Source organism: Nilaparvata lugens, chromosome 1 (assembly GCF_014356525.2).
Source record: "Nilaparvata lugens isolate BPH chromosome 1, ASM1435652v1, whole genome shotgun sequence".
NCBI classification, from domain to species: domain Eukaryota; kingdom Metazoa; phylum Arthropoda; class Insecta; order Hemiptera; family Delphacidae; genus Nilaparvata; species Nilaparvata lugens.
The window spans coordinates 93,615,837-93,637,676 of record NC_052504.1 but is presented as its reverse complement, the minus strand read 5'-3'; the positions used below and the strand labels follow the sequence as shown (position 1 = coordinate 93,637,676).

The window sequence follows — 21,840 nt, the reverse complement described above, 5'->3', positions numbered from 1 at the left end:
AAACTTCAAGTTTATCAAAGGAAGACATAATTATTTGATATTTAACACACCCAAACACAAAGCCCATAGTTTTTTATATTTGTAACATTTTATTGTGTTTTATTTGTTTCGTAATTCTTTGTAATTTTGTCTTGTTTTGTGTGTTTTTAATAAATTGAAATTGAAAAATTGAAATATATATTTATTTTCTGTTCTGAATACGTTAAATCTTCATTTGTTTCCATTATAATGTAGTGTTAGTATGCAATGGGTCTTGCAAGACCTGGCAATACATTGTCATCATTTGTGATAAAGAATCAATCAATCAATCGATCAATATCTTGCAGAATTTACAGTCATCATAATTTTCTTGCTAACTTGATAATACAAAATGTAGATTAGATATTCATTCTTTATTCTTTATTCATTTATACAATGAGTACATTACCAAAATGATAGGGAGAGGAAAAATAGGGTAACCTTGTGCTATTCCTCTCTCAAATTTAGAAAACGTATAGTCCGAAATAGGTTAAGTCTTGTAGTTCTTAAATTCACAAAATTTCCAGTCCTCAAGTATTTTCACAAAGTAGATTTACAAATTTAGATGCTTCAAAACTAAACATAGAAGAAATATTTCACATTATTATAACTAGATATTCAAACGAATGGTAAAAAAAGTAAATTCGTAAAATAAATATAATTTTATTGCCGCTCAACATTACAATAGTTATGGACAACGTCAGAAATTATTGTTTAGCAAACATAGTCAACCTATATTATAACATGGAGGGTTAATGTATGGCTTTTGTTGGTGGGGAGTCCCTTGCGGGAAGGTCTCATCGTCTGAATATATAATTTAAGCCGTCAATGGGCCTTACGACTGTCATACTTCAGCCGGGACCGACAATTTAACATGCACATAGTTATGTATAGCCAATAGTCATATAATAAGCCAATGCTCATTATAATTATTTCCAATTTATTGCAGGATTAAATAAATTTCCAATTTATTGCAGAAGCTTAAAAATGAGAATAATAGGCTAAATAGGCTAAAACTTTTCTTTTCTCTTCTCTGCTTTCATCAATTTTCTTCCCACAGTGGCACATGTTTTCCCTTAACCTGTTTCTATGCTCAATTGTATTTTTTTATAACTCATTAGATAAGTTTAGATAAGTTAGATTAGTTTTTATTCTGTATCTATTACTTATGCTTAGATTACTTTCAATTACTTATGCTTTCCTCATACTTATAAACTTTTTTATGTATTTGTGAATAACATGTACTGTATCTCTTATTTTTATTTCTTTTAATAACTCTCTTTATTCGATTGTAAATGGTAGAGAAGACTGTTTTGGGCTTAATGCCTGTAGTCTTTTTTTGTTCTGTAATAAATAATAATAATAAAATAAATAATCTGAAGAATCTACGAGTGGATTATTCTCACCCCGCAATGATTGGAATGATAAAGACCTTTCCAGATTGTATAGAGGCCTCTCCAATAGCCCGTGAAGATTTGAGAAGATTGTCATTTGACTTTCATATGACCTTAAAGTGGTCTATTATGTATACGGGATAGATGACGGAGAGAGGAGAACGTGGAATACAGGAGGTGAGACGAAGCACGACTAAGTCAATATTTACGAAGCATCGACTTGTTCAGGCAATGTGGCCATGTCCCCTTTGGCCCTTGGCTACGGGGCTTGATGGAAAGTCAATATTGGGTTTATGGCTTGAAAGGCTACGTAACACTTTTTACTGCAGGTCACCCTCTCTCTCTCTTTTCCACTCTCTCTTTTCGATTGCTATGTTCACACACAACAGCCCACTCTTTTCAACGGTATCCTGACGTGCATCAGAAATTTGGTAGCCCATATATGATGTGGGAACTGGGAGACAGTAGTAGGTTTATGATATAAATATTCGATTGCACTAGGTCTCATCCTTGGGAAAACTCGCTGAACGACATTAAAAGGATAATTCATCCTTGGCTGAAACAGCTGAGACTTTCGTCGTCTGTGGATAGTAAGAAGTGAACGAGTGGAAAATCAAAATAACGCATCCCCGAAATTCATAAGCTGACGAATAGTAAGCTGTAAAATATGAACACGATCATTTTAGAGAATTGTGTTCTGTTTATCAATAAATAAAAATAACGAGCGAAGCTCGGTGCCCCGATATTTCTCTTGAAACGGAAACATTTTCAGTGCTGAGCGGATCATTTTTAGTATAGAAACTGATCGTTACCAAAATATTTCTCATTTTCAAAGCTGAAAAAAACATTATCATAAGAGAATGAGAAGATCAATTTTCGATGAACGTGCGGGCTTAATTTATCTTCGTCGAGAGATGGTGGTTTTGTCAGATTAATCTCGTAATCTATAGGCATAGACTTATGAGTTGAGGGTGCACTCCCCTCATATATCATCAGTCTAGGGGTTGTTCTGTCGATGAGTTGTGGCTGCAGGGATGAAAGCAGGGATGTGTTATGGTTTTTACACAGTTTCATAAACAATAGTGGTTGTAATGGAGGGGGAACAAGAGCCGATGATATTAAGAAATGCACTGAGCAACGTAAATGGGAGGGTATAATTCCATTAGGCTTCCCTCCCTGATAATAATGCATTCGCTATTCACTATGCAATAATCTAGGATCTAAAGTAGTGTGAAATTATCACCCGATTTGAACAACAACACTTTGAATCATTATTCGTTTCAAAAGTTTTTTAAGCAGATCACTCCCGTTTTATGTGCATTGCATAGTTTTCTGCAATATAGCTCTCGATTGTCTCCATAGTATTCTGCAATTGAATGGAAATATAATAGTAATTAGCTATATACTATCAATAATATTGATCTTTGAGGAATTCTTTATGCATGGGAATAATTATGTAAAAAAATGGTTAGCTATTTTCCCTCTACTCGAATTTCGTGAATTATTCACGAAATTGAAGTAGTGGGAAAATAGCTAACCATTTTTAACACAATTAATCACTTGCATAAGGAATTCCTCAAAGACATCTTTGCATCTAGCATGGAGTGCTGATAATTATTTTATTTACTCAAGCCATTCTTACTAATTTTAAATAATATGATCACTCTTTAAGTATGGCTATGAAATGTGATAAAGAAACTCCTGGATCAATCTGAATATTTATTTAATCATTCAGAATCATACAACTTACAGAAAAGTACCACAGGCTTACGCCCAAAACGGTTCCAATTTGAATTTATACAACAGTCCAAAATGTAGGTAGGTTATGTGTCACTTCAGCATTCTTCAATATTGAACACTCAATTATTTACAAGTCATATTATTGAATATGGACGGTATAATACTGCACATCATGTAGGCTACTCCAATACAATATTTAATAGATAAAATTGTATTATTGACCGAGCGAAGTGTGGTCAAAGATTCAAGTCGACGGTTTGGCATTTCTCTTAATGTTTATATGTTGCGCATTTACGGCGAAACGCGGTAATAGATTTCCATGAAATTTGACAGATATGTTCCTTTTTGAATTGCGCGTCGTCGTATATACAAGGTTTTCGGAAATTTTGCATTTCAAGGATAATATAAAAGGAAAAAGGAGCCTCCTTTAGAGTAAAAATTTTAGAGTAAAAATCAGAGTTTAGAATAATTATTCATCATAAACCAGCTAAGTGATTACACAGATGTGTGGAGAAGCCAGTCTATTGCTGTATTCCCATAAGGTCTATAGTTTCAATGAGGTACTTGTGGATGAGAATACTGCGTAAGGTCTACTGTTCACAGAACTACTAGTGTATGATTCTATTCTTGGTAAAGTAACGCGCTTCCCAAGATGAGCGGATTTTAAATTCTAACACTTACAAAAAAAAATATAATTTCTAGACTATTAGTTACAAATAATTGTCTGTTACTAGACTCTATGTGTAACAACAACTCATCTATCTGAATATCAACTGTGTAACATATAGGATGGAGGCGTCATGTAGAACAACAACTTTAATAATGTTGAATGAATTGACTCGTGGTGGAGGTAAATTGATGAGTAATAGCCCACTAGCTTCTGACTTAACTGGGGAAAGATGTATTATAGTTTTGTCATGATTATTCAGTTGATAAAAGGTTTTCTTGTTAGGTTTTTCTCTAGCTCCTCACATACAATCTAGTAACACATAGTAATGTCACTGGAATTATTAGGTCATAATTCAAATTATTTGTGTAGTTTCTTCGCCAAGCTTGAAGCAAAAGCTCTGTTGATAAGAGAATAATGGCCAGAGAAAGAAAGCATGAGATTGATTGATTGATTGATTGATTATATGCCTTTATTAGGCATATAATATTAGGCATAGTTTCTTCGCTAAGCTTGTTACAAGAGCTCTGTTGATAAGAGAATAATGGCCAGAAAAAGAAAGCATGGGAGAGAGAGTGTGTGTTAGAAAGAGAGAGCGAACGAGAGAGTTTGCCAACGTGAACTGATAAGCAATTCTGATCGCAGTTACTGCTTTCTATTAACCATCCGCTCCACTTTCACGTTAGCGCTCTTTATCATTCTCTCGTCCTCTTTATCTCCTCTGCGATCTTCCTCTCACACGTGAAAAACATGTGGAACTTATTGTCTAAATTTGGCTATCTTCATTCAATTGTTTATCATTAGAACTCACTGAGAGCAAGATACGAATACTATAGATTCTTTAAAATTACTTATCGAAAGGTACAGGCTTTTTTTTCATGAATTCTTTCTTAAAGTCAATAGTATAATGATTTCTCAGTTCACTCAGTAATTTAAAGCAATGTATTTATTATTTCAACGTATATCAGAGGTCAATTATGTTGTGCAGGAATGTCATACCAAGAGTGCATCATATTGCTAAATACGAGAAATATTTTTACAAATAAACATAATCATTAAAATACAATAGTTTTTGGCATGCCTGGAAAAAGAAGCCATGAGCTCCAGTCACGAGTTCTAAAAATAAGAAATACATTTTTCCTACAGATAACGTGAAAAGTGACCATTTGTGCACTGATTGCAGGCTGCAAAGAATCACTTTTCCGCACTAGTGCGGAAAGTGAGTACTCTGCGTACTCCAGATTTGCAGCATGATAACGCAAAATAGTTAGTAGGTTATATGGAGCACCAGTGCAGCAAAATCAAAATTAAGTTGGTAATACTGATAGTGAGGCCCACGTTATAATGGCAGTGGAGAACAACGTTCTATTTATTATGTGCCTTGATTATAGTCATTCAATGCTTACATAACATAAACCCCCTTCAAGCAGTCAGATGAATTTTCAATTGAATTACTAATCATTATAATTAAATTTTAAATAAATTGAGGTTTTTATTAATAATAATGTTACACAGAAAAACATTTGATGGATTTCAGGGAATTTTACCCATAATTACCCACTTTTCATATTCAATGGTAACTGTAGGAAAAATTTAATGTGAAATATGTGCGCAAAGTTCGTTTGCTGCACTCAAGAAACCATTCCGTTTCGATGCAGCAAACTGTCACTTTGCGCACTAGTTGCACAAATAACTATTTTAATCTAATAACAGCAGTACAAATGATACAATTCTGTTGATGGATGATAATCTATGGATGTTGAATTTTATCAATAATCCAAGTACTTGATAAACAAAATATAAATGCACAGAAAAATAATATAATAATTGTCAAAAGGTACAATATTATATCCTTAGTTACTCTTGGCTTCTATTTTTCTGTGGCCATGTTTATGTCAATATAATATATCTTATAAACACAATGTTTTAATATAGCTTTCGTGAATATTAATTGTATCATTTGATTCCCTGAAGTTATATGTTAGGCAGAGGACTGCATGTTTAATCCACGTAGGCCTGTATATATTTCGCATCTACTTGGATTGGCCAGTGTTTATGAATAATTTGTTGTACGAGTATATCTCATGTAATATCTATTGATATATCCAGGACCTCCTCAATACTTAGGATCTAAAATGTATTTAGGAGGTCCTGATATATCCCACAATGCAGTCATATTAAGTGAATATTGTCCAAATATTTTTTCAGATAAATGCTGACTATTGTTTTGGAAGGTATTTCAATTAGGTTTCTATAAATTATTCCGGATCAGATTGGGATGTCAAGATATAGCTGTAATAGACACTATACGCATGAAAATACCTATAATAAGTTATCATAACTTCTAATAGGTATCATCTTATTTGCTTCGACTCTCACATCTCTCTCTGATCCAAATCCAATGTAGTCTAATCTATCAGAACTCTAATCTAATCTCTCAAAATTCACACTTTAATTTGTTTCTCCACTTAACATTCCCAACTTGTATGAAATGAACATAATCTTATCACTGTTTCGGCTCTCACATATTCATTTGAATATCAAGTCTTCTATCAAAGCTTCTCGTAAGTTGACATTTCAACTTAAAAATGACCCAAGTTATGGTCGCAACTAGTCGTTATAATATTTTGATTAAATAATAAAGGGTGCTACAAGTTTTCATATAATTGTTCTTATTAACTTCTCGTAAGTCTATCAACTTCGCACTGGTCTACTTCTTTAACTATCCATTTGGAAGCTTTACAAGATCCATTGAAAATTATAAAAATGATTTTTTTTCCAGGATTGCTTAACGAGTTTCTGTATCATTTGAAAGTATTCTTTTTTGACAAATCAAATTTGAAACTTTTGGAGTACTATACAAACCCGAACCAATTTGAAAAGTATCAAGAATTCTTTGAGTAAGAATGAATTGTACTGATAGTGAATTTAGTATTCAAAAGCTATACAAGATCCATTGAAGATGATAGAAATTCATTTTTTTCTAATATTGCTTAAAGAGTTTCTGTACCATTTGAAAGTATTCTTTTTTGACCATCAAATTTGAAACTTTTGGAGTTCTATACAAACCCGAACTAATTTGAAATGTATCAAGAGTTCTTTGAGTAAGAATGAATTGTACTGATAGTGAATTTAGTATTCAAAAGCTATACAAGATCCATTGAAGATGATAGAAATTCATTTTTTCCTAATATTGCTTAAAGAGTTTCTGTATCACTTGAACGTATTCTTTTTCAACCATCAAATTTGAAACTTTTGGAGCTCCATACAAACCCGAACCAATTTAAAAAGTATCAAGAATTCTTTGAGTAATAATGAATTGTACTGATAGTGAATTTAGTATTCAAAAGCTATACAAGATCCATTGAAGATGATAGAAATTCATTTATCACTTGAAAGTATTCTTTTTTAACCATAAAATTCTAAACTTTTGGAGCTCCATACAAACCCGAAACAATTTGAAAAGTATTTGATGATGTTGAAAAGTGTCTAATGATGATGACCAGTCATTTGGCAAATGGCCATGCAGTATCGCATGTATTCCCAACCTCCAATTCAAACACTAGACTTTCAAGACTCCATTCAAAATTGAACCAAAATATTGTATTTCACCTGCAGCCCTTGAATGAATGTTAATATTGTATTTTGGATGTATTAGTGGGTCCCACTGCAGCAATAGGAGGCCCTGTAACGAAAATGCTTCTCATATATTATTGGTTGGACGATGTCTGACGGCAGTTGATGGATCAGAGCACAATTATTGGAAGGGTCTTTCTTTCTGGTTTTTTACACATCTGCCGTGATGGTTGCCTAATGGGCCCCTCCCTCAGTCGGAGCAATATTATATGCTTCCGGCGCAACTATATATATAGGACGCAATATATATATACCATTTACAAGTCGAAGGGGAAGACTCCAGACTCCATTTTTCAAAACTCACTCTCACGGCCGACTACAGTGTTGTTCAGAAGGATCTCGATCAGTTCCCTTCTTCTTCTTCAGTCCCTCTTTTTCTTCTTCTTCTCCTTTTCGGCCCCACTTCTTCTTTTTCTTCTTCTCCTCTGTTTGGGTCCCTCTTCTTTTTTTCTTCTTCTTCTCTTTTTTCGGCCCCACTTCTTCTTTTTCTTCTCCTCCGTTTGGCTCCCTCTTCTTTTTCTTCTTCGGCTGCCGTCACCGACATAAACGCCTTTCTGATTGGCTCTCCACCCTTGGATCGCACACACGCACACCCTCCACCATTCACCCCTCCTCTTCCTCCTTAGCTTGTTATTGTAGTCTTCGGCGGTCAGTTTCCTCCCCCCCCCAGCCATACCACCCTAATATTAATTGCCTACCGACCACTTACATGAAAGCTGCCTCATTTGCATAATAATAGTGGGACATATGTAGTGGCCTCAAGAGCTATAAGGAGGGAATAAAATTTGTCGAAGACTTGTCTCTATTCCTGAATGAGAGTTCGAATAGAAGATGATCGAATGTCTGTCTCCACGTCTCCAGAGCCATCTTTTCTTAGTGAGAGTTAATGATCTAATGTCTCCGTAGCCATCTTGGAAAATGGTTTTTTGTTTGAAAATGAGGCCTGTATCCTCAGCATTGTTATTAATTTACTTAGAAATACAAAATACACATTATCAAACCAATGATTGAATTATAAGCTCTTTTCAACTAAATCTGAAGTACATTAAAGTCAAAGTACATTTTTTATTTATTTATTTTTATTTTATTTATTTATAATTTTTACAAAGTAGCACTGATTGGGAGAGAAAAACTGAGGATAATCCTTGTACCATTTTTTCCCCAAGTTTAGATAAAATTTTAAAAGTCCGAGATAGGGTTATGGTTTCACTTTTCTAAAATTTAGTCCGTTTTCACTGAAAAAACAACGAAAACTAAGAATTTTAAATTTTGATGGTTGAAAACAGAATAAAAAACAAAAATAACACACTCAAATCTTCAGATACATTTGTTGAAAGTGGACTCGCTTACAATTTTTGCACATTTTTTCTTTTTTTTCCTACTTTCTTCTCAAATACTTCCCTCGTCTTCTCCTCTTCACCCTTCATTCCTTACTTTTATACCCTCTACCTGCCTATTACATGGGAAACCATAGTTGGCTAGGTATTTTTCCTCCTTTCTCTCTTTTCAGCACACCCCACCATGAAGCCTGTCTTTGTGTTTTATTAGAAATTTATTCTTGATTGTGATTTTTTGTATTCTTTTTTTCTTTTTTGTGTTTATTTGAATAAAATTACTGATTGATTTTGATAATGTACTTATTATATAAATGAAAGGAATAAATTAATAAATTCAATGGAGAATCATTGTATAAATGAATAAGCAATAAATTAATAAAATTCAATGAAGAATCATTCATTTATTCATTTATTCATTTCATTGACAATAACAAATCATAATTATAATAAATACCAGTATAATATGATTGGGAGAAGACAACAGGCATAGCCCAAAACTGTCTTCTCCCAAATTTTTACAAATAAATGTTTCGAAAAGAATAAGGTTAAAATTTCACTTTCACCTCAAAAAGTCCAATTTCCACTTCAAAACTAATGACTAAACTAAAAATTTTGAATTTTGATATTTAAAAACTGATTAAAAACAAAAATATTTCACTTAAATCTCTATAAATTGGGAATTTTTGAGTAATTTTGCAAAATTTTGAGCCAGAAAAGAAACACAACTTCACTATTAGCACAGCTAATAGATCATCTAGGCTATTTCAAAATACCAAGTTGAGCGACTAAATTTATTTATCAATTTATCAATTACATGAGTGGAATTCCGGTCTGAAATGTTGAATGTTTTCTTTTTTTTCCTGTCAGTTTGATCATCATTGAAAATGAAATACGCTCAATCTATTATATAAACCAACACTTGATTTTAGTCACATACTGTGTTGTAAATTAAGTGTAATATTCATTTTGTTACATAGTTTTCTGAATTAAGTGTGAAATTCATTTTGCTACATAGTTTTGTGAATGACGTGTAAAGGAGAAAATAATGATCACTCAAGTTAGGCTTCAGTAGCCAAAGGATAATAATTTGTTTCCTACTCAGAATAATGGAAAACGATAAAAATGTATCATCCGAAGTACCTGTGTCATTTATTTATTTTTTCGATAACTTGATAATAACAATCAAAAATTTGATTGGAAATGGTTGAATGATTTAAAAATGAGTTATCATTTAAATTCTGTCTTCAAAAATATATTCAGATTTTAGCAAGATAATACATGTTCTCATCACTGGAAAGTAGTAGTTAAGGCTGTCCGGCACACTTTTTTCATTATTTAAATTGGATAATCTTTTTCAATAAAAATCAAGTAAAGTTAAGATAATTATAAGAGTGAGGAAAAGTGGCAACTGAAATCTTCAAGTGGTTTAATAAGCGAGTTATGGGTTGTTGAAGTGCTAACTTTCCAGATTCCGTTTTCTTTCCAGATCATAAACCGTTTCGACTATATTATTGGAACTTCTCTTAAAAATTCAAAAAATGTATCTTTCAAAACTAAAACATTTCATTTCCCATTTCGTTCACAAATAAAAAAGTAATGTTAATTCGATAACTTGTTTATTTTTACATAAATCGCGAAAAAACGCATATTAGAACAATGATATTCTGAATCTATTAAAAAAACTCCAATGGAAAATTCGAAACCGTTTATGATCTGGAAAGAAAACGGACTTAGTACTTTCAACAACCCATAACTCGCTTATTACACCATCTAAAAAATTCAGTTGCCACTTTTTCCTACTCTTATAATAATCTTAACAATTATATTGAAAAAGATTATCCAATTCAAATAAAAAACGTGTACTGAACAGCCTTAAAGGGATGAACTAAGAATGAGATTAAAATATTCTATTTGTAACGACTTGGCTTTCAATAACTTGATAATAACAATAAGATTTGTTTGGAAATGGTTGAATGATTGAAAAAATGAGTTATCATTTAAATTCTGTCTTCAAAGATACATTCAGGTTTCAGCAAGATATCTTACAACACATCTTCTCATCACTGGAAAGTAGTAGTTAAAGGGATGAACTAAGAATGAGATAAATATATTTTATTTGTAACGACTTGGCTTACAATAACTTGATAATAACAATACAAATTTGGTTAGAAATGGTTGAATGATTGAAAAAATGAGTTATCATTTAAATTCTGTCTTCAAAGATACATTCAGGTTTCAGCAAGATATCTTACAACACATCTTCTCATCACTGGAAAGAAGTAGTTTAAGGATGAACTAATAATGAGATTACCAGTAACGACTTGTCTTGTCCAAATACTGCTCGGAATTAACTGTCTGTTCAAGATTACCTTTGGAAATAATAATTATTATTCCTCTTTACCAATTCTCGTAAGCTACGGTTTGGATTAGTAGCTATTCATCACTATTCAAGCTATCACATGATGATAATTCAACATAATTTCTTATCATGTTATGGAACGTTTCTGCTGATAGACTACACTAATGTTTCTTGTCATTTTCAGAATGGACGGAAGCACAAGAGGACGTAAAATCCTGCTGCGAGATCTAAACGCTCATCTGCTCTGTGTTCTTTGTGGAGGGTACTACATTGATGCCACATCCATCTCAGAATGTCTTCATACATGTAAGTATTCTCAATCATTCAATAAATCTTCTTCTTCTTCTTCTTCTTCTTCTTCTTCTTCTTCTTCTTCTTCTTCTTCTTCTTCTTCTTCTTCTTCTTCTTTTTCTTCTCACAAACAAGGATTAGGCTATAACTTAACCTGTTTCGACGACTCACATCTAGCCAATTATTCAAATACGCATTAAACAAAAAAATCTTATTATTGCCACCGCTTGCGTGATTCAATAAATCGATATCAAAATCTGATAACAAATCATGAATCTTATTAAAAATATTAATCCAAATGTAGTTTGTCTAGTTGGTTTGGTGGAAGAATTTTATTGCATAAATTTCGATTTGAAAACTTACGTACGGACTGGAGATAGCTTAGCTCAACTCAGAGAGGATAGAGCTTCTTATTCAATAACTAGTAGTTCTGAGAACAGTAGACCTCACGCAGTTTTCTCATTCACGAGTATCTGGTGTCACCTGTTCACCGACTTCTCCAGACATCTGTGTAATGCATGCAATTAATAATCCTCTTTAATAGAATTTATTAAAAACTTTAAAACAGAACCATGGTTTCACGTAGGTTAACTACGTTCTTGATAAGAAAACAAAGATATTGTATATAGGTTAACTACGTGAAAAAACCATGGTTCTGTTTTAAAGTTTTTAATAATTTTTTAGTGAAATTTGACAATATCTTAACTTTGTTTTCTTATTACAAATTCGAATACTTGAGTACGTGAACTCAAGCAATGAGTTACTTTGCGTCGCCTACTTGAGGGGATATGTTAACGATAAACTTTATAGTCCATAATAGACCATTAAAAGCGTGATAAAAGTTGGCTGTTGAAGTAACTTGAGTAGAAAGGCGTTAACGATTTAGAAATCAAGTTGGATAGTTGCCGGCAAGTAGCATGTGACATAATAAAAGTCATGTCAACTTTCTTAAAAGGCGATACCGGCCCACGTATTGCGACATGGTGTTCCTTATGGCATGCAATGTGGCATGCAATGTGGCATCGTTGTTACAAGTCTATTGTATCAAATTAGGAGCTAGGTAGCAGATTCCCAGCCTTTGAGGGTCATTGCAGGCTGAATTGAGAGGTGGAATTTATTCATTGTATGTGGAATCGATTGGTAAACATACTAAAAAAACCTTTTCAATGATTCAATGATTTTATTTAAGCCAAAGTATATCATTACATAAGCCAGGTCACATACAACATTCATTATAAATAAAATACAATATACAATGTCAGAATACAATGTCAGCTTTTGAAAAGTCCAGTGTCTAATCGTCTTTTTGTGATGACTATTTTCACTATGTCCAACATATATTAATAATTAATATAATATGTCCACTTCTATTACCAATTATTTCAACAGAGATAAGGGAAGATTAGTACTATAACTTCTCTCTGATTTTAAGGTCAACGTTTGTAGTTGTAAGAATTCATTACAGTCGATTGATGTTACAAAATAACAACACAGCCGATTATAAAGACCAGCTCATTGATTAGCCTTTTTCCAAGGTTATACAGCTGTATCAAATGATTGTTCTCCTGTTGAATTGTCCTTATATCAACATTATCTTTACTTAATAATAATACCTTTGATTTCAACAGAGATAAAGGAAGATAAGTACTAACTTCTCTCTGATTTTAAGGTCAACGTTTGTAGTTATAAGAATTCATTACAGTCGATTGATGTTACAAAATAACAACACAGCCGATTATAAAGACCAGCTCATTGATTAGCCTTTTTCCAAGGTTATACAGCTGTATCAAATGATTGTTCACCTGTTGAATTGTCCTTATATTAACATTATCTTTACATAATAATATTACTATAATAATAATACCTTTGATTTCAACAGAGATAAAGAAGGATAAGTACTAACTTCTCTCTAATTTTAAGGTCAACGCTTGTAGTTGTAAGAATTCATTACAGTCGATTGATGTTACAAAATTACAACACAGCCGATTATAAAGACCACCTCATTGATTGACCTTTTTCCAAGGTTATACAGCTATATGAAATGATTGTTCTCCTGTTGAATTGTCCTTATATTAACATTATCTTTACATAATAATAATACTATAAAAACCTTTGATTTCAACAGAGATAAAGGAAGATAAGTAAGATTCATTAGTAGTAAGTAATGAATAATAAGGTGATACGCTCTCGGTGCCTCTGTTGATAGGGTGAATACATTAACTCAGCTCCAACAACTTCGACTTTCATAAACTTCGAAAAATCTATAATCTTTCATAATCATCAAATATCTATCACAATTTCTACGAAGAAATAGGTGAAGCCACAACTTGTACAACGTGTGGGCCAATTGCATCTACTCCAACACTACTATTTGGATCTAGATCATTTATACTAGCACTACTTTAGAACAAAGACCAGCTCGTAAATCGCCCGAGGAACACGAAAATCGTAGAATACGAACCACTCTAGACTGTCAGCATTGGTTTAATGGCGCACACTGATGTTATTTACAGGGAACGCTGCCAGATTAAAATAAATCTAACTTCTGTCAAACTGATCATAACTTCTGTCAATCTTTCCATAAAATGTAATTTATATTTATGTTTGTTAACTGTTTTTGAATGGAAATAAATTTGATTTGATGTCCATCTGTCAGTATTGGTTGAATGGGACACGTTTGAGTTATTTACAGGGATCACTGCCAGTTTGAATAGTTATTTGTGCAACTAGTGCGCAAAGTGACAGTTTGCTGCACCGAAAGAAACGTTTACGCCCGAGCCGTAGGCGAGGGCGGAATGGTTTCTTGAGTGCAGCAGAGGAACTTTGCGCACGTATTTCACATTAAGTTTTTCCTACAGTTACCATTGAATATGAAAAGTGGGTAAAATTGCCTGAAATGCATCAAATGTTTTTCTGTGTAATTTTATTATTGATAAAAACCTTAATTTATTGTCAAATTGAATAAAAATGTTGTCCTTAGTTATAATATCTAATAGTAATAATTAGCGCGTTGTGCTTGGTTGCACCTCTGCTCACTATAGCAGCCACAGCAGTCACTGTTACCAACTTCATTTTGATTTTGCTCCATATAACCTACTAAGTATTTTTCGTTGCCATGTTGCAAATCTGGAGTGCAGAAAAATTTTTCCCGCACTAGAGCGGAAAAGTGATTCTTTGCGTTCTGTAATCAGTGCAGCAATGGCCACTTTTCAACGTAACTGTAGGAAAAAGAAATTCACTACTGTTAAACTGATCTCAAACTTGCAGCGATGCTTGAATGAGACATATTGATGTTTTATATACAGGAGATACTGACAGATTAGAGTGAATCCCAGTATATAGTAGAATCGCATCACGAAGCTTGTGCGTTTCGAGTAATTTTGATGGACATCATGATCGTTTGTGTGATCTGAGCGCTGTGATCTTGTGATTTTGACTGTAACTGTGACTGTCTTTCTGTGACTGTGACTCAGTAATTGTGACTCCGTGATTGTGACTCTGTGATTGTGACTCAGTAATTGTGACTCTGTGATTGTGACTCTGTGATTGTGACTCTGTGATTGTGACTCTGTGATTGTGACTCTGTGATTGTCGTTCTGTGATTGTGACTCTGTGATTGTCGTTCTGTGATTGTCGCTCTGTGATTGTCGTTCTGTGATTGTGACTCTGTGATTGTGACTCTGTGATTGTGACTCTGTGATTGTGACTTTGTGATTGTGACTCAGTAATTGTGACTCTGTGACTACTCCGTGATTGTGTCACAGCTAACTCCAGACCCTCTGCAAACTGTCACTGTCACCATTAGTTGAATTCTCCCTAATTGGTGTTATATAATATGAGGAACAGTGACTGTTTGAACTGAACGTGACTGTAGAGTCGTCGTCCTGAGGCGACAGTAGCCGTCAGCCAAGCAGAACAGCTCCGGAAGAGCGGCAAGAGGCCGATGAACTCGTGCGACTGCCAGTCGACCGTCGAAACTGTCCGTGCGGCGCACAGTCGACCGTCCAAAGTGGCCGTGCGCCCTGAGTCGACCGCAATCCGTAGCTAACCCTGCTCGAGGCCGTGGCTCATCGATTAGCGACACCAACTATCATCTGCCTGCCTGCCAAAAGTCGACAGCCCTCTGTCAATAATGACCTCCCGTTCGGAACAGCGAGCTAGTTCAGCACAGTAGTTCATTACTTGCCAATTGGGTTGTGATAGTTACATAATAGTTTGTAGACGAGCTGTGATGCCTCTCCAAATTATAATTTTAATTTATTTACAATGCAAATGACACTAATGTAATAACATTGAAAGATAAAATAATAAGATAGTCCTTGTGCTATTTTTCTTCCAAATTTATAGTTGAAAAGTCCGAAATAAGGTTACAATTTTGATAAAATTTCAGTCCAAAACAAATATGAAAACTATAAATTTTGAATTAGGATGGCTTGAATTAATAAACTAATTAGAAATATTACACTCAATTACCACTTGTAACGAATAATATTGAGTTATTTAAGAAAATTTGGAACCATTCAAGCAACACAAACTCGTCACACTCGTCATAATAAATCTTGTTAATGATTTGCTTATTATAGTCTCATAGTTTACAGATGGAAATAAATTTGAAGTTGCATTTGTCCATCTAGCTGTTTACCCTGTTGTCAATATTTGCAGTAGCAGAAGTCTTCGGGGTGATTTACAGCATTTAATTGGGATTTTCGTTTAATAATAATATTTCATACTTTAGTTATCGTTTGTATGAATCTGTGATAATCATTTTTCAAATTTATTTGTAGTATGTTGAATGTTGAGTAGCCTAACAATCATTTGTTAGAATCTGTGGTGAAATAGATTTAATGCCAAAAGCTGAGTCAATAATGACCTTCAACAGTGAACTAGTTCATCACAGTAGTTCGTTAGTTGCCAATTGGGCTCCGATAGTTTGGTAATAGATCGTGGACCTGTGATAATCATTCTTAAAATTAAGTTGATTTGCTTATTTGAGTCTCAGAGTTCAGAAATCGTTTGTGGACCTGTGATAATCATTCTCCAAATTGGTTGAATTTATTTGATTCAGATATTATCGACCGTGACCTGTATCGTATCGTAGATTTGATATAGTTTGTAGAACTGTGATGATCATTCTCCTAATTCGACTGAGTCACTGTCGATGTTATAGAATCGTTCCATAATGAAATAAAAACACACATATACAGTATCGTCAAATTCTACAGTTTTATTTGGTACAGAAAAGTAGTTTTTTGTGTGGTCACGAAACCATGGTCCTGTACAAAATAAAACTAGAATTTGAATGAAAAAGACTAAGAAATTGTCAAAAAACCACTGATTTATTGATAATTAGAAAGACCGGTTTCGGTTATTACACCATTGTCAATCTCTGATAAACTGACAGTGGTTTTTTGACAATTTCTTAGTCTTTTTCATTCAATATGAATAATTACCACAATATCAACTTCTCAACTACACAAAAAGTGAAACTAGAATTTGACAATATATGTGTGTTTTTATTTCATTCTCCTAATTGATATGTTTTGCTTATTTGAGTCTCAAAGTCCAGTTATTGTTTGTAGACCTCTGATAATCATCATCCATATTATCTTGCTTCTAATTGATTTACAGTATGTTGAGTATCCAATCATTCTGTGGCAAACACAACTCACTGTACTTCTTTCACAATAAATTTTCTGCTAATTGCTCTCTATTTTCCCGTTATTTCTCTGATGAATGTTTGTACTAGCTTCGCTTACTGGTAGGTATTTATTTAGAGTTGAAAATCATTTCCTGGTTCCATTGGGTTGTACGAAACTCCCGAAACTCAATTAACAGTAGGTCCATTCATTTCTCATCATCATCTCTTCAATCACCCAAGCTCGAGCCATGAGTTATGTGGGCATCATCCCCAGGAAAAACTAAAAAAGACCTGTACTGTTTGAAGCATTTTAAAGCAAGATAATATGGATGATGATTATCACAGGTCTACAAACAATAACTGAACTATGAGACTCAAATAAGCAAATCATATCAATTATGAGAATGAGCATCACAGTTCTACAAACGATATCAAATCTATGATATGATACAGGTCACGATCACGTGCAATCACTATATTTTGGAAAAGGCACTAGTACCGGAAAATACAAGAATTCCTATTCTCACTTATTCTTATTGAGGATCCTCGTCCGATCGATAAAGCTGACTAAATCTCTCAGGAAACTCTGTCTAAATCTAACGAACATGTAATACTCATGTAATCCACAAGTTGTGTGCAAAGATAATGGACAAGCTATCTTGATCAGAATTAAGATATAGTGAGGAAAATAAATACCAATTCTTGAAAGAAGTTCTGTGGTGATGGTGTTTCAAGGCTGTGCAAAGGCTAAAAATAAACTTTCTACTGGTGATATTTTTCAAAGTTTTTCGATTAGTATACTATCAAGCTATCAAAATTGAAAAGTTTTCTAAGGAAAACATTTTTTCGATCATTACTTTTTGAGATATGAGCGCTTAAAGTTCAAATTTTTGTGCCAGAACATTTCAAGTTCGGTGAAAGATAGAATCATGAGATTTTAAGGATGGATTCTCCATGGTATTGTTGATCTAATAAAAGAAAAATTTTCTGAAAATATCATTTTCTGAGAAAGTTATCCAATTTACTAAAAATGACCGAAAATAACTTTCAGATGAGTTATTTTCGGTCATTGTTGGTAAATTGAATAACTTCATCGAAAATTGATATTTTCAGAAAATCTTTGTTCTATTAGATCAACAATACCATGAAGAATCTATCCTTAAAATCTCATGAATCTATCTTTCACCGAACTTGAAATGTTCTGGCACAAAAATTTGAACTTTAGGCGCTCATATCTCAAAAAGTAATGATCGAAAAAAATGTTTTCCTGAGGAAACTTTTTAATTTTGATAGATTGATGATATACAAATCGAAAAACTTTGAAAAATATCACCAGTGGAAAGTTTAATTTTAGCCTTTGCACAGCCTTAAGAACAGGAACGCATGAGAGTGATAAAATTAGGTTTCTAAAACAGTTTAATGGAAAGATTCAATATGATAAATAGTAACAATGTAACTAATAAAACAGAAATTTGTTTGGGAAGTTAAAAATGAGATGATTAATTGAGACTAATTGATTAATTAATATCCGTCGAGCTGCTCTCGACATCCATTATAAAGCTTCTTTTGCAGTGCCTGCGAAAAAGTTGAAAGTTAGCAGCCTGCGTGTTCGGAACGGTGCGAAATATTGTGGACGGCCTGAATGCCCCCGCGGGAAATGAAAGTGAGGGAAAACTGGGCACAGATTTTTCCTGACACCAACCGGCAGTAAAAAATGCAGCCGTGAAACAGCAGAGACTAGTTTACAGCGGGGGAACTTTGCGCTCGTGTGAGAGACTGTCATCATTGGTAGAGAGGGAAGCATTCATGTTGAAATACAAGGGAAACTGTCAGTTTGAAGTGGAATGAGTAGTGAACAAGGATGGGAAATTCGTGGAGTGGGTGCACTTCTCTTATCGACCGCTCCCCATCCCTTCTCTTCATCCTCATCCCTTAGCTAAGCCTTTCACCCCCTCCCACTTTATCCCTTTCTGTCATTCCCTCACCCGGTATTTACGAGCACCTAAAAACTCTCCCCTTCAGTATTTTCTATTCCCATTCCTCATAATTTATAAGAGGGGAATTTAATATTCGCTAATTCAATAAAATCGCTTTGTCCGTTGTTACAATCATGTAGAGTTCGTCTGTTCGAACAAGTAGATCCACCTTGATTGGTTGTAATTCAATCTGTCGTGATCCATTTCAAGATTAGAGAATCACCCACTTACCAATTCTTCAAGATTAGTTTTCATTTTATTTATCTATTCATCATTTACAATCAACTCTAGGACAAAGAAACAGACTACACTCCAAAACTTCTTTTCATAAAATAAATTGTCCAAATAAAGGTTATGTGCGACTTTTCTATTCTTCACCAACTTCCACCATAGAGAAGCAATAGCGTAAGTAGATATCCCTTGGTATAGGGCGTTTATGTCGCAACTTTTACTGTTATCTCAAGCCGATTACTGTTGATTATTGTCGAATTTTACTGTTTTGTTGGAGTGAGAGTATATGAACGGCATAATATGAGAGACAGTGTCACACAGCTTCACGTGAAAGAATTAAATTAACTATCGACTTGAGATAACAGTAAAAGTTGCGACATAAACGCCCTATACCATGGGATATCTACTTATGCTATTGTTTCTCTATGCTTCCACATTACAACAAAACACAAACACTTGAAACAATTAATTTTGAATTTAGAAAGATTAAGATCCGAATTGTGAACAAAATTGTTTGTACTTAGCACTCTAAACTGTAAAATAAATATTAATTTGAAACACTTGAGGTCTTCTGTGTCAAATTTTAAACCAACTTCTAATTTTTGATACCTTATTATATTTCGATGAATGAGGAGGTATTCCAGAGGTCGGTGGAAAAGAGATCTCTTCTGAATTTTCTCAGGGACAGACGACATTCTTGGATTGGACACATAATAAGTCACGACGCATTCACGTCAAGTATTCTAGAAGGTACAGTTGATGGGGAAAGGGGTCGTGGGAGACCCCGGCTACAGTATTTAAGACAAATGACGAAGGATCTGGGAGCTATGAGCTATGTCATAGAGAAACAATAGCGTAAGTAGATATCCCATGGTATTGGGCGTTTATGTCGCAACTTTTACTGTTATCTCAAGCTGATAGTCCACTTAGTTCTCTTCTGTGAAGCTTTATGACGCTGGTAGTCTCTCATATTGTGCCGTTTATACACTCTTACCCGGTCAAAACAGTAAAAATCGACAATAATCGACAGTAATCGGCTTGAGATAACAGTAAAAGTTGCGACATAAACGCCCTATACCATGGGATATCTACTTACGCTATTATTTCTCTATGGCTATGTACAATGGATTGAGCTGGAAGAAGAAGATTATATATCGCCTTGAAAGCCTTCTAACAACTTCTATCAAATTAGCTGTTACAGAATAAGATAATAACAAATGAATATAATAAAATTACCTTTTTTTGACGTGGCGAAGTTTGGACAGTGATGAACAGATACACTATGATCCAGTTCAATTGTAAAGAGTTGAACGATCTTGAAGTTTAACCTTTAGATGAATATTCATTGAGAAAATACATTGTGTCATGTAGCGTTCTAATAAAATCAATAAAGAATGAGTTAACGAGATGTTGATACCACACTTTCATAGTTGAAGCAAACAGATGTCGCAGAGACCAATTCAAATAATTGTTTCCATCCGAAATGGCTAAACAATAATATGCTGCCAGGACTCAATTGGAGTTGGAAGTGAGCCAAATGCTTAAAAGATTGAAAAGCAGACTCGATAACTTCCAACCTCGTTGCTTCAAGTATCATTTTGGATGATGAAGGTGCTCTGTGAACATCTGCAATTCTCTCATCCTAAACTATAAAATCCTATTGATGTGCGAGCTTCATTCCTAAAATTTTTTGAATTGGTATTGAGATTGTAACTCATATTAAACTGCTGTCCTGCAACGATAATACTGCAAAATGTAAAAAAAGGATTGGATTGAACCAGTGTCTCTCATATATCTTTTGTTCATCCTTCAGTCCAGTCTACTGTAGTTTACTATCCTTTAGTTTCAAATATTCTAAATATATAGTGTTCTTTGTTATAAGAATGTAATGATTTTCAATCATAGGATACACTCTATCTCACAAGCACGTACTTGCCTTCTCTTACTCCTTTCTCTCTCTCTCTCTCTCAAGCTGCAAGACATACGTGAGAGTGAGACAAAAACATGAAGATGTTTTTGAAGTCTGAAATGTGTACATAGCAATAATTCCATTCTGATTATTCAAACTCCCCAGAAACGTGATGCAGTGATAGAACAGTAAAGTGATAGAACAATACAACTTTGAAACGAAATTACGACTCCATACAATAATATCCACATAACAATGTCCCATTTGATATTTCAAATTTAATTATAAATTTGACTGTAGAATACTATCAACTATTGTTTTCTACAGATATTTTTTTAATTTGGTAAGAGTGATAGAGCAGTGAAGTGTTAGAACAATACAACTTTGAAACGAAATTACAACTCCATACAAAAATGTGCACATAGAATATGCACATGTCCCATTTGATATTATCACCATAGAGTAAAGACAGCATAACATATGCTATTATAGTATAGCATACTAAGTTAACTTTTTAATGCCTGCTGCTCTCATTTATCAAGAAATAAAAGTGATTTCTTTCATTCATTCACTTGAAAATGGCATCAATTTTGAAACATTTTCTGTAAAAAGATTTTGAAAAAAGTACTTGGATGTGTTATTTC

General features: G+C 33.7%; 1 protein-coding gene across 1 annotated transcript in view; it reads left to right on the top strand.

Annotated features, from left to right (window-relative positions):
• The window catches only part of LOC111059463 (uncharacterized protein DDB_G0283697-like), a 111,970-nt gene that overhangs the window by 68,294 nt on the left and 21,836 nt on the right, over nucleotides 1-21,840 (top strand). The window contains 1 exon segment of the mRNA XM_039419432.1: nucleotides 11,336-11,457. Within this exon segment, the coding sequence (XP_039275366.1) occupies nucleotides 11,337-11,457 (121 nt within the window). The 5' untranslated portion in view covers nucleotide 11,336.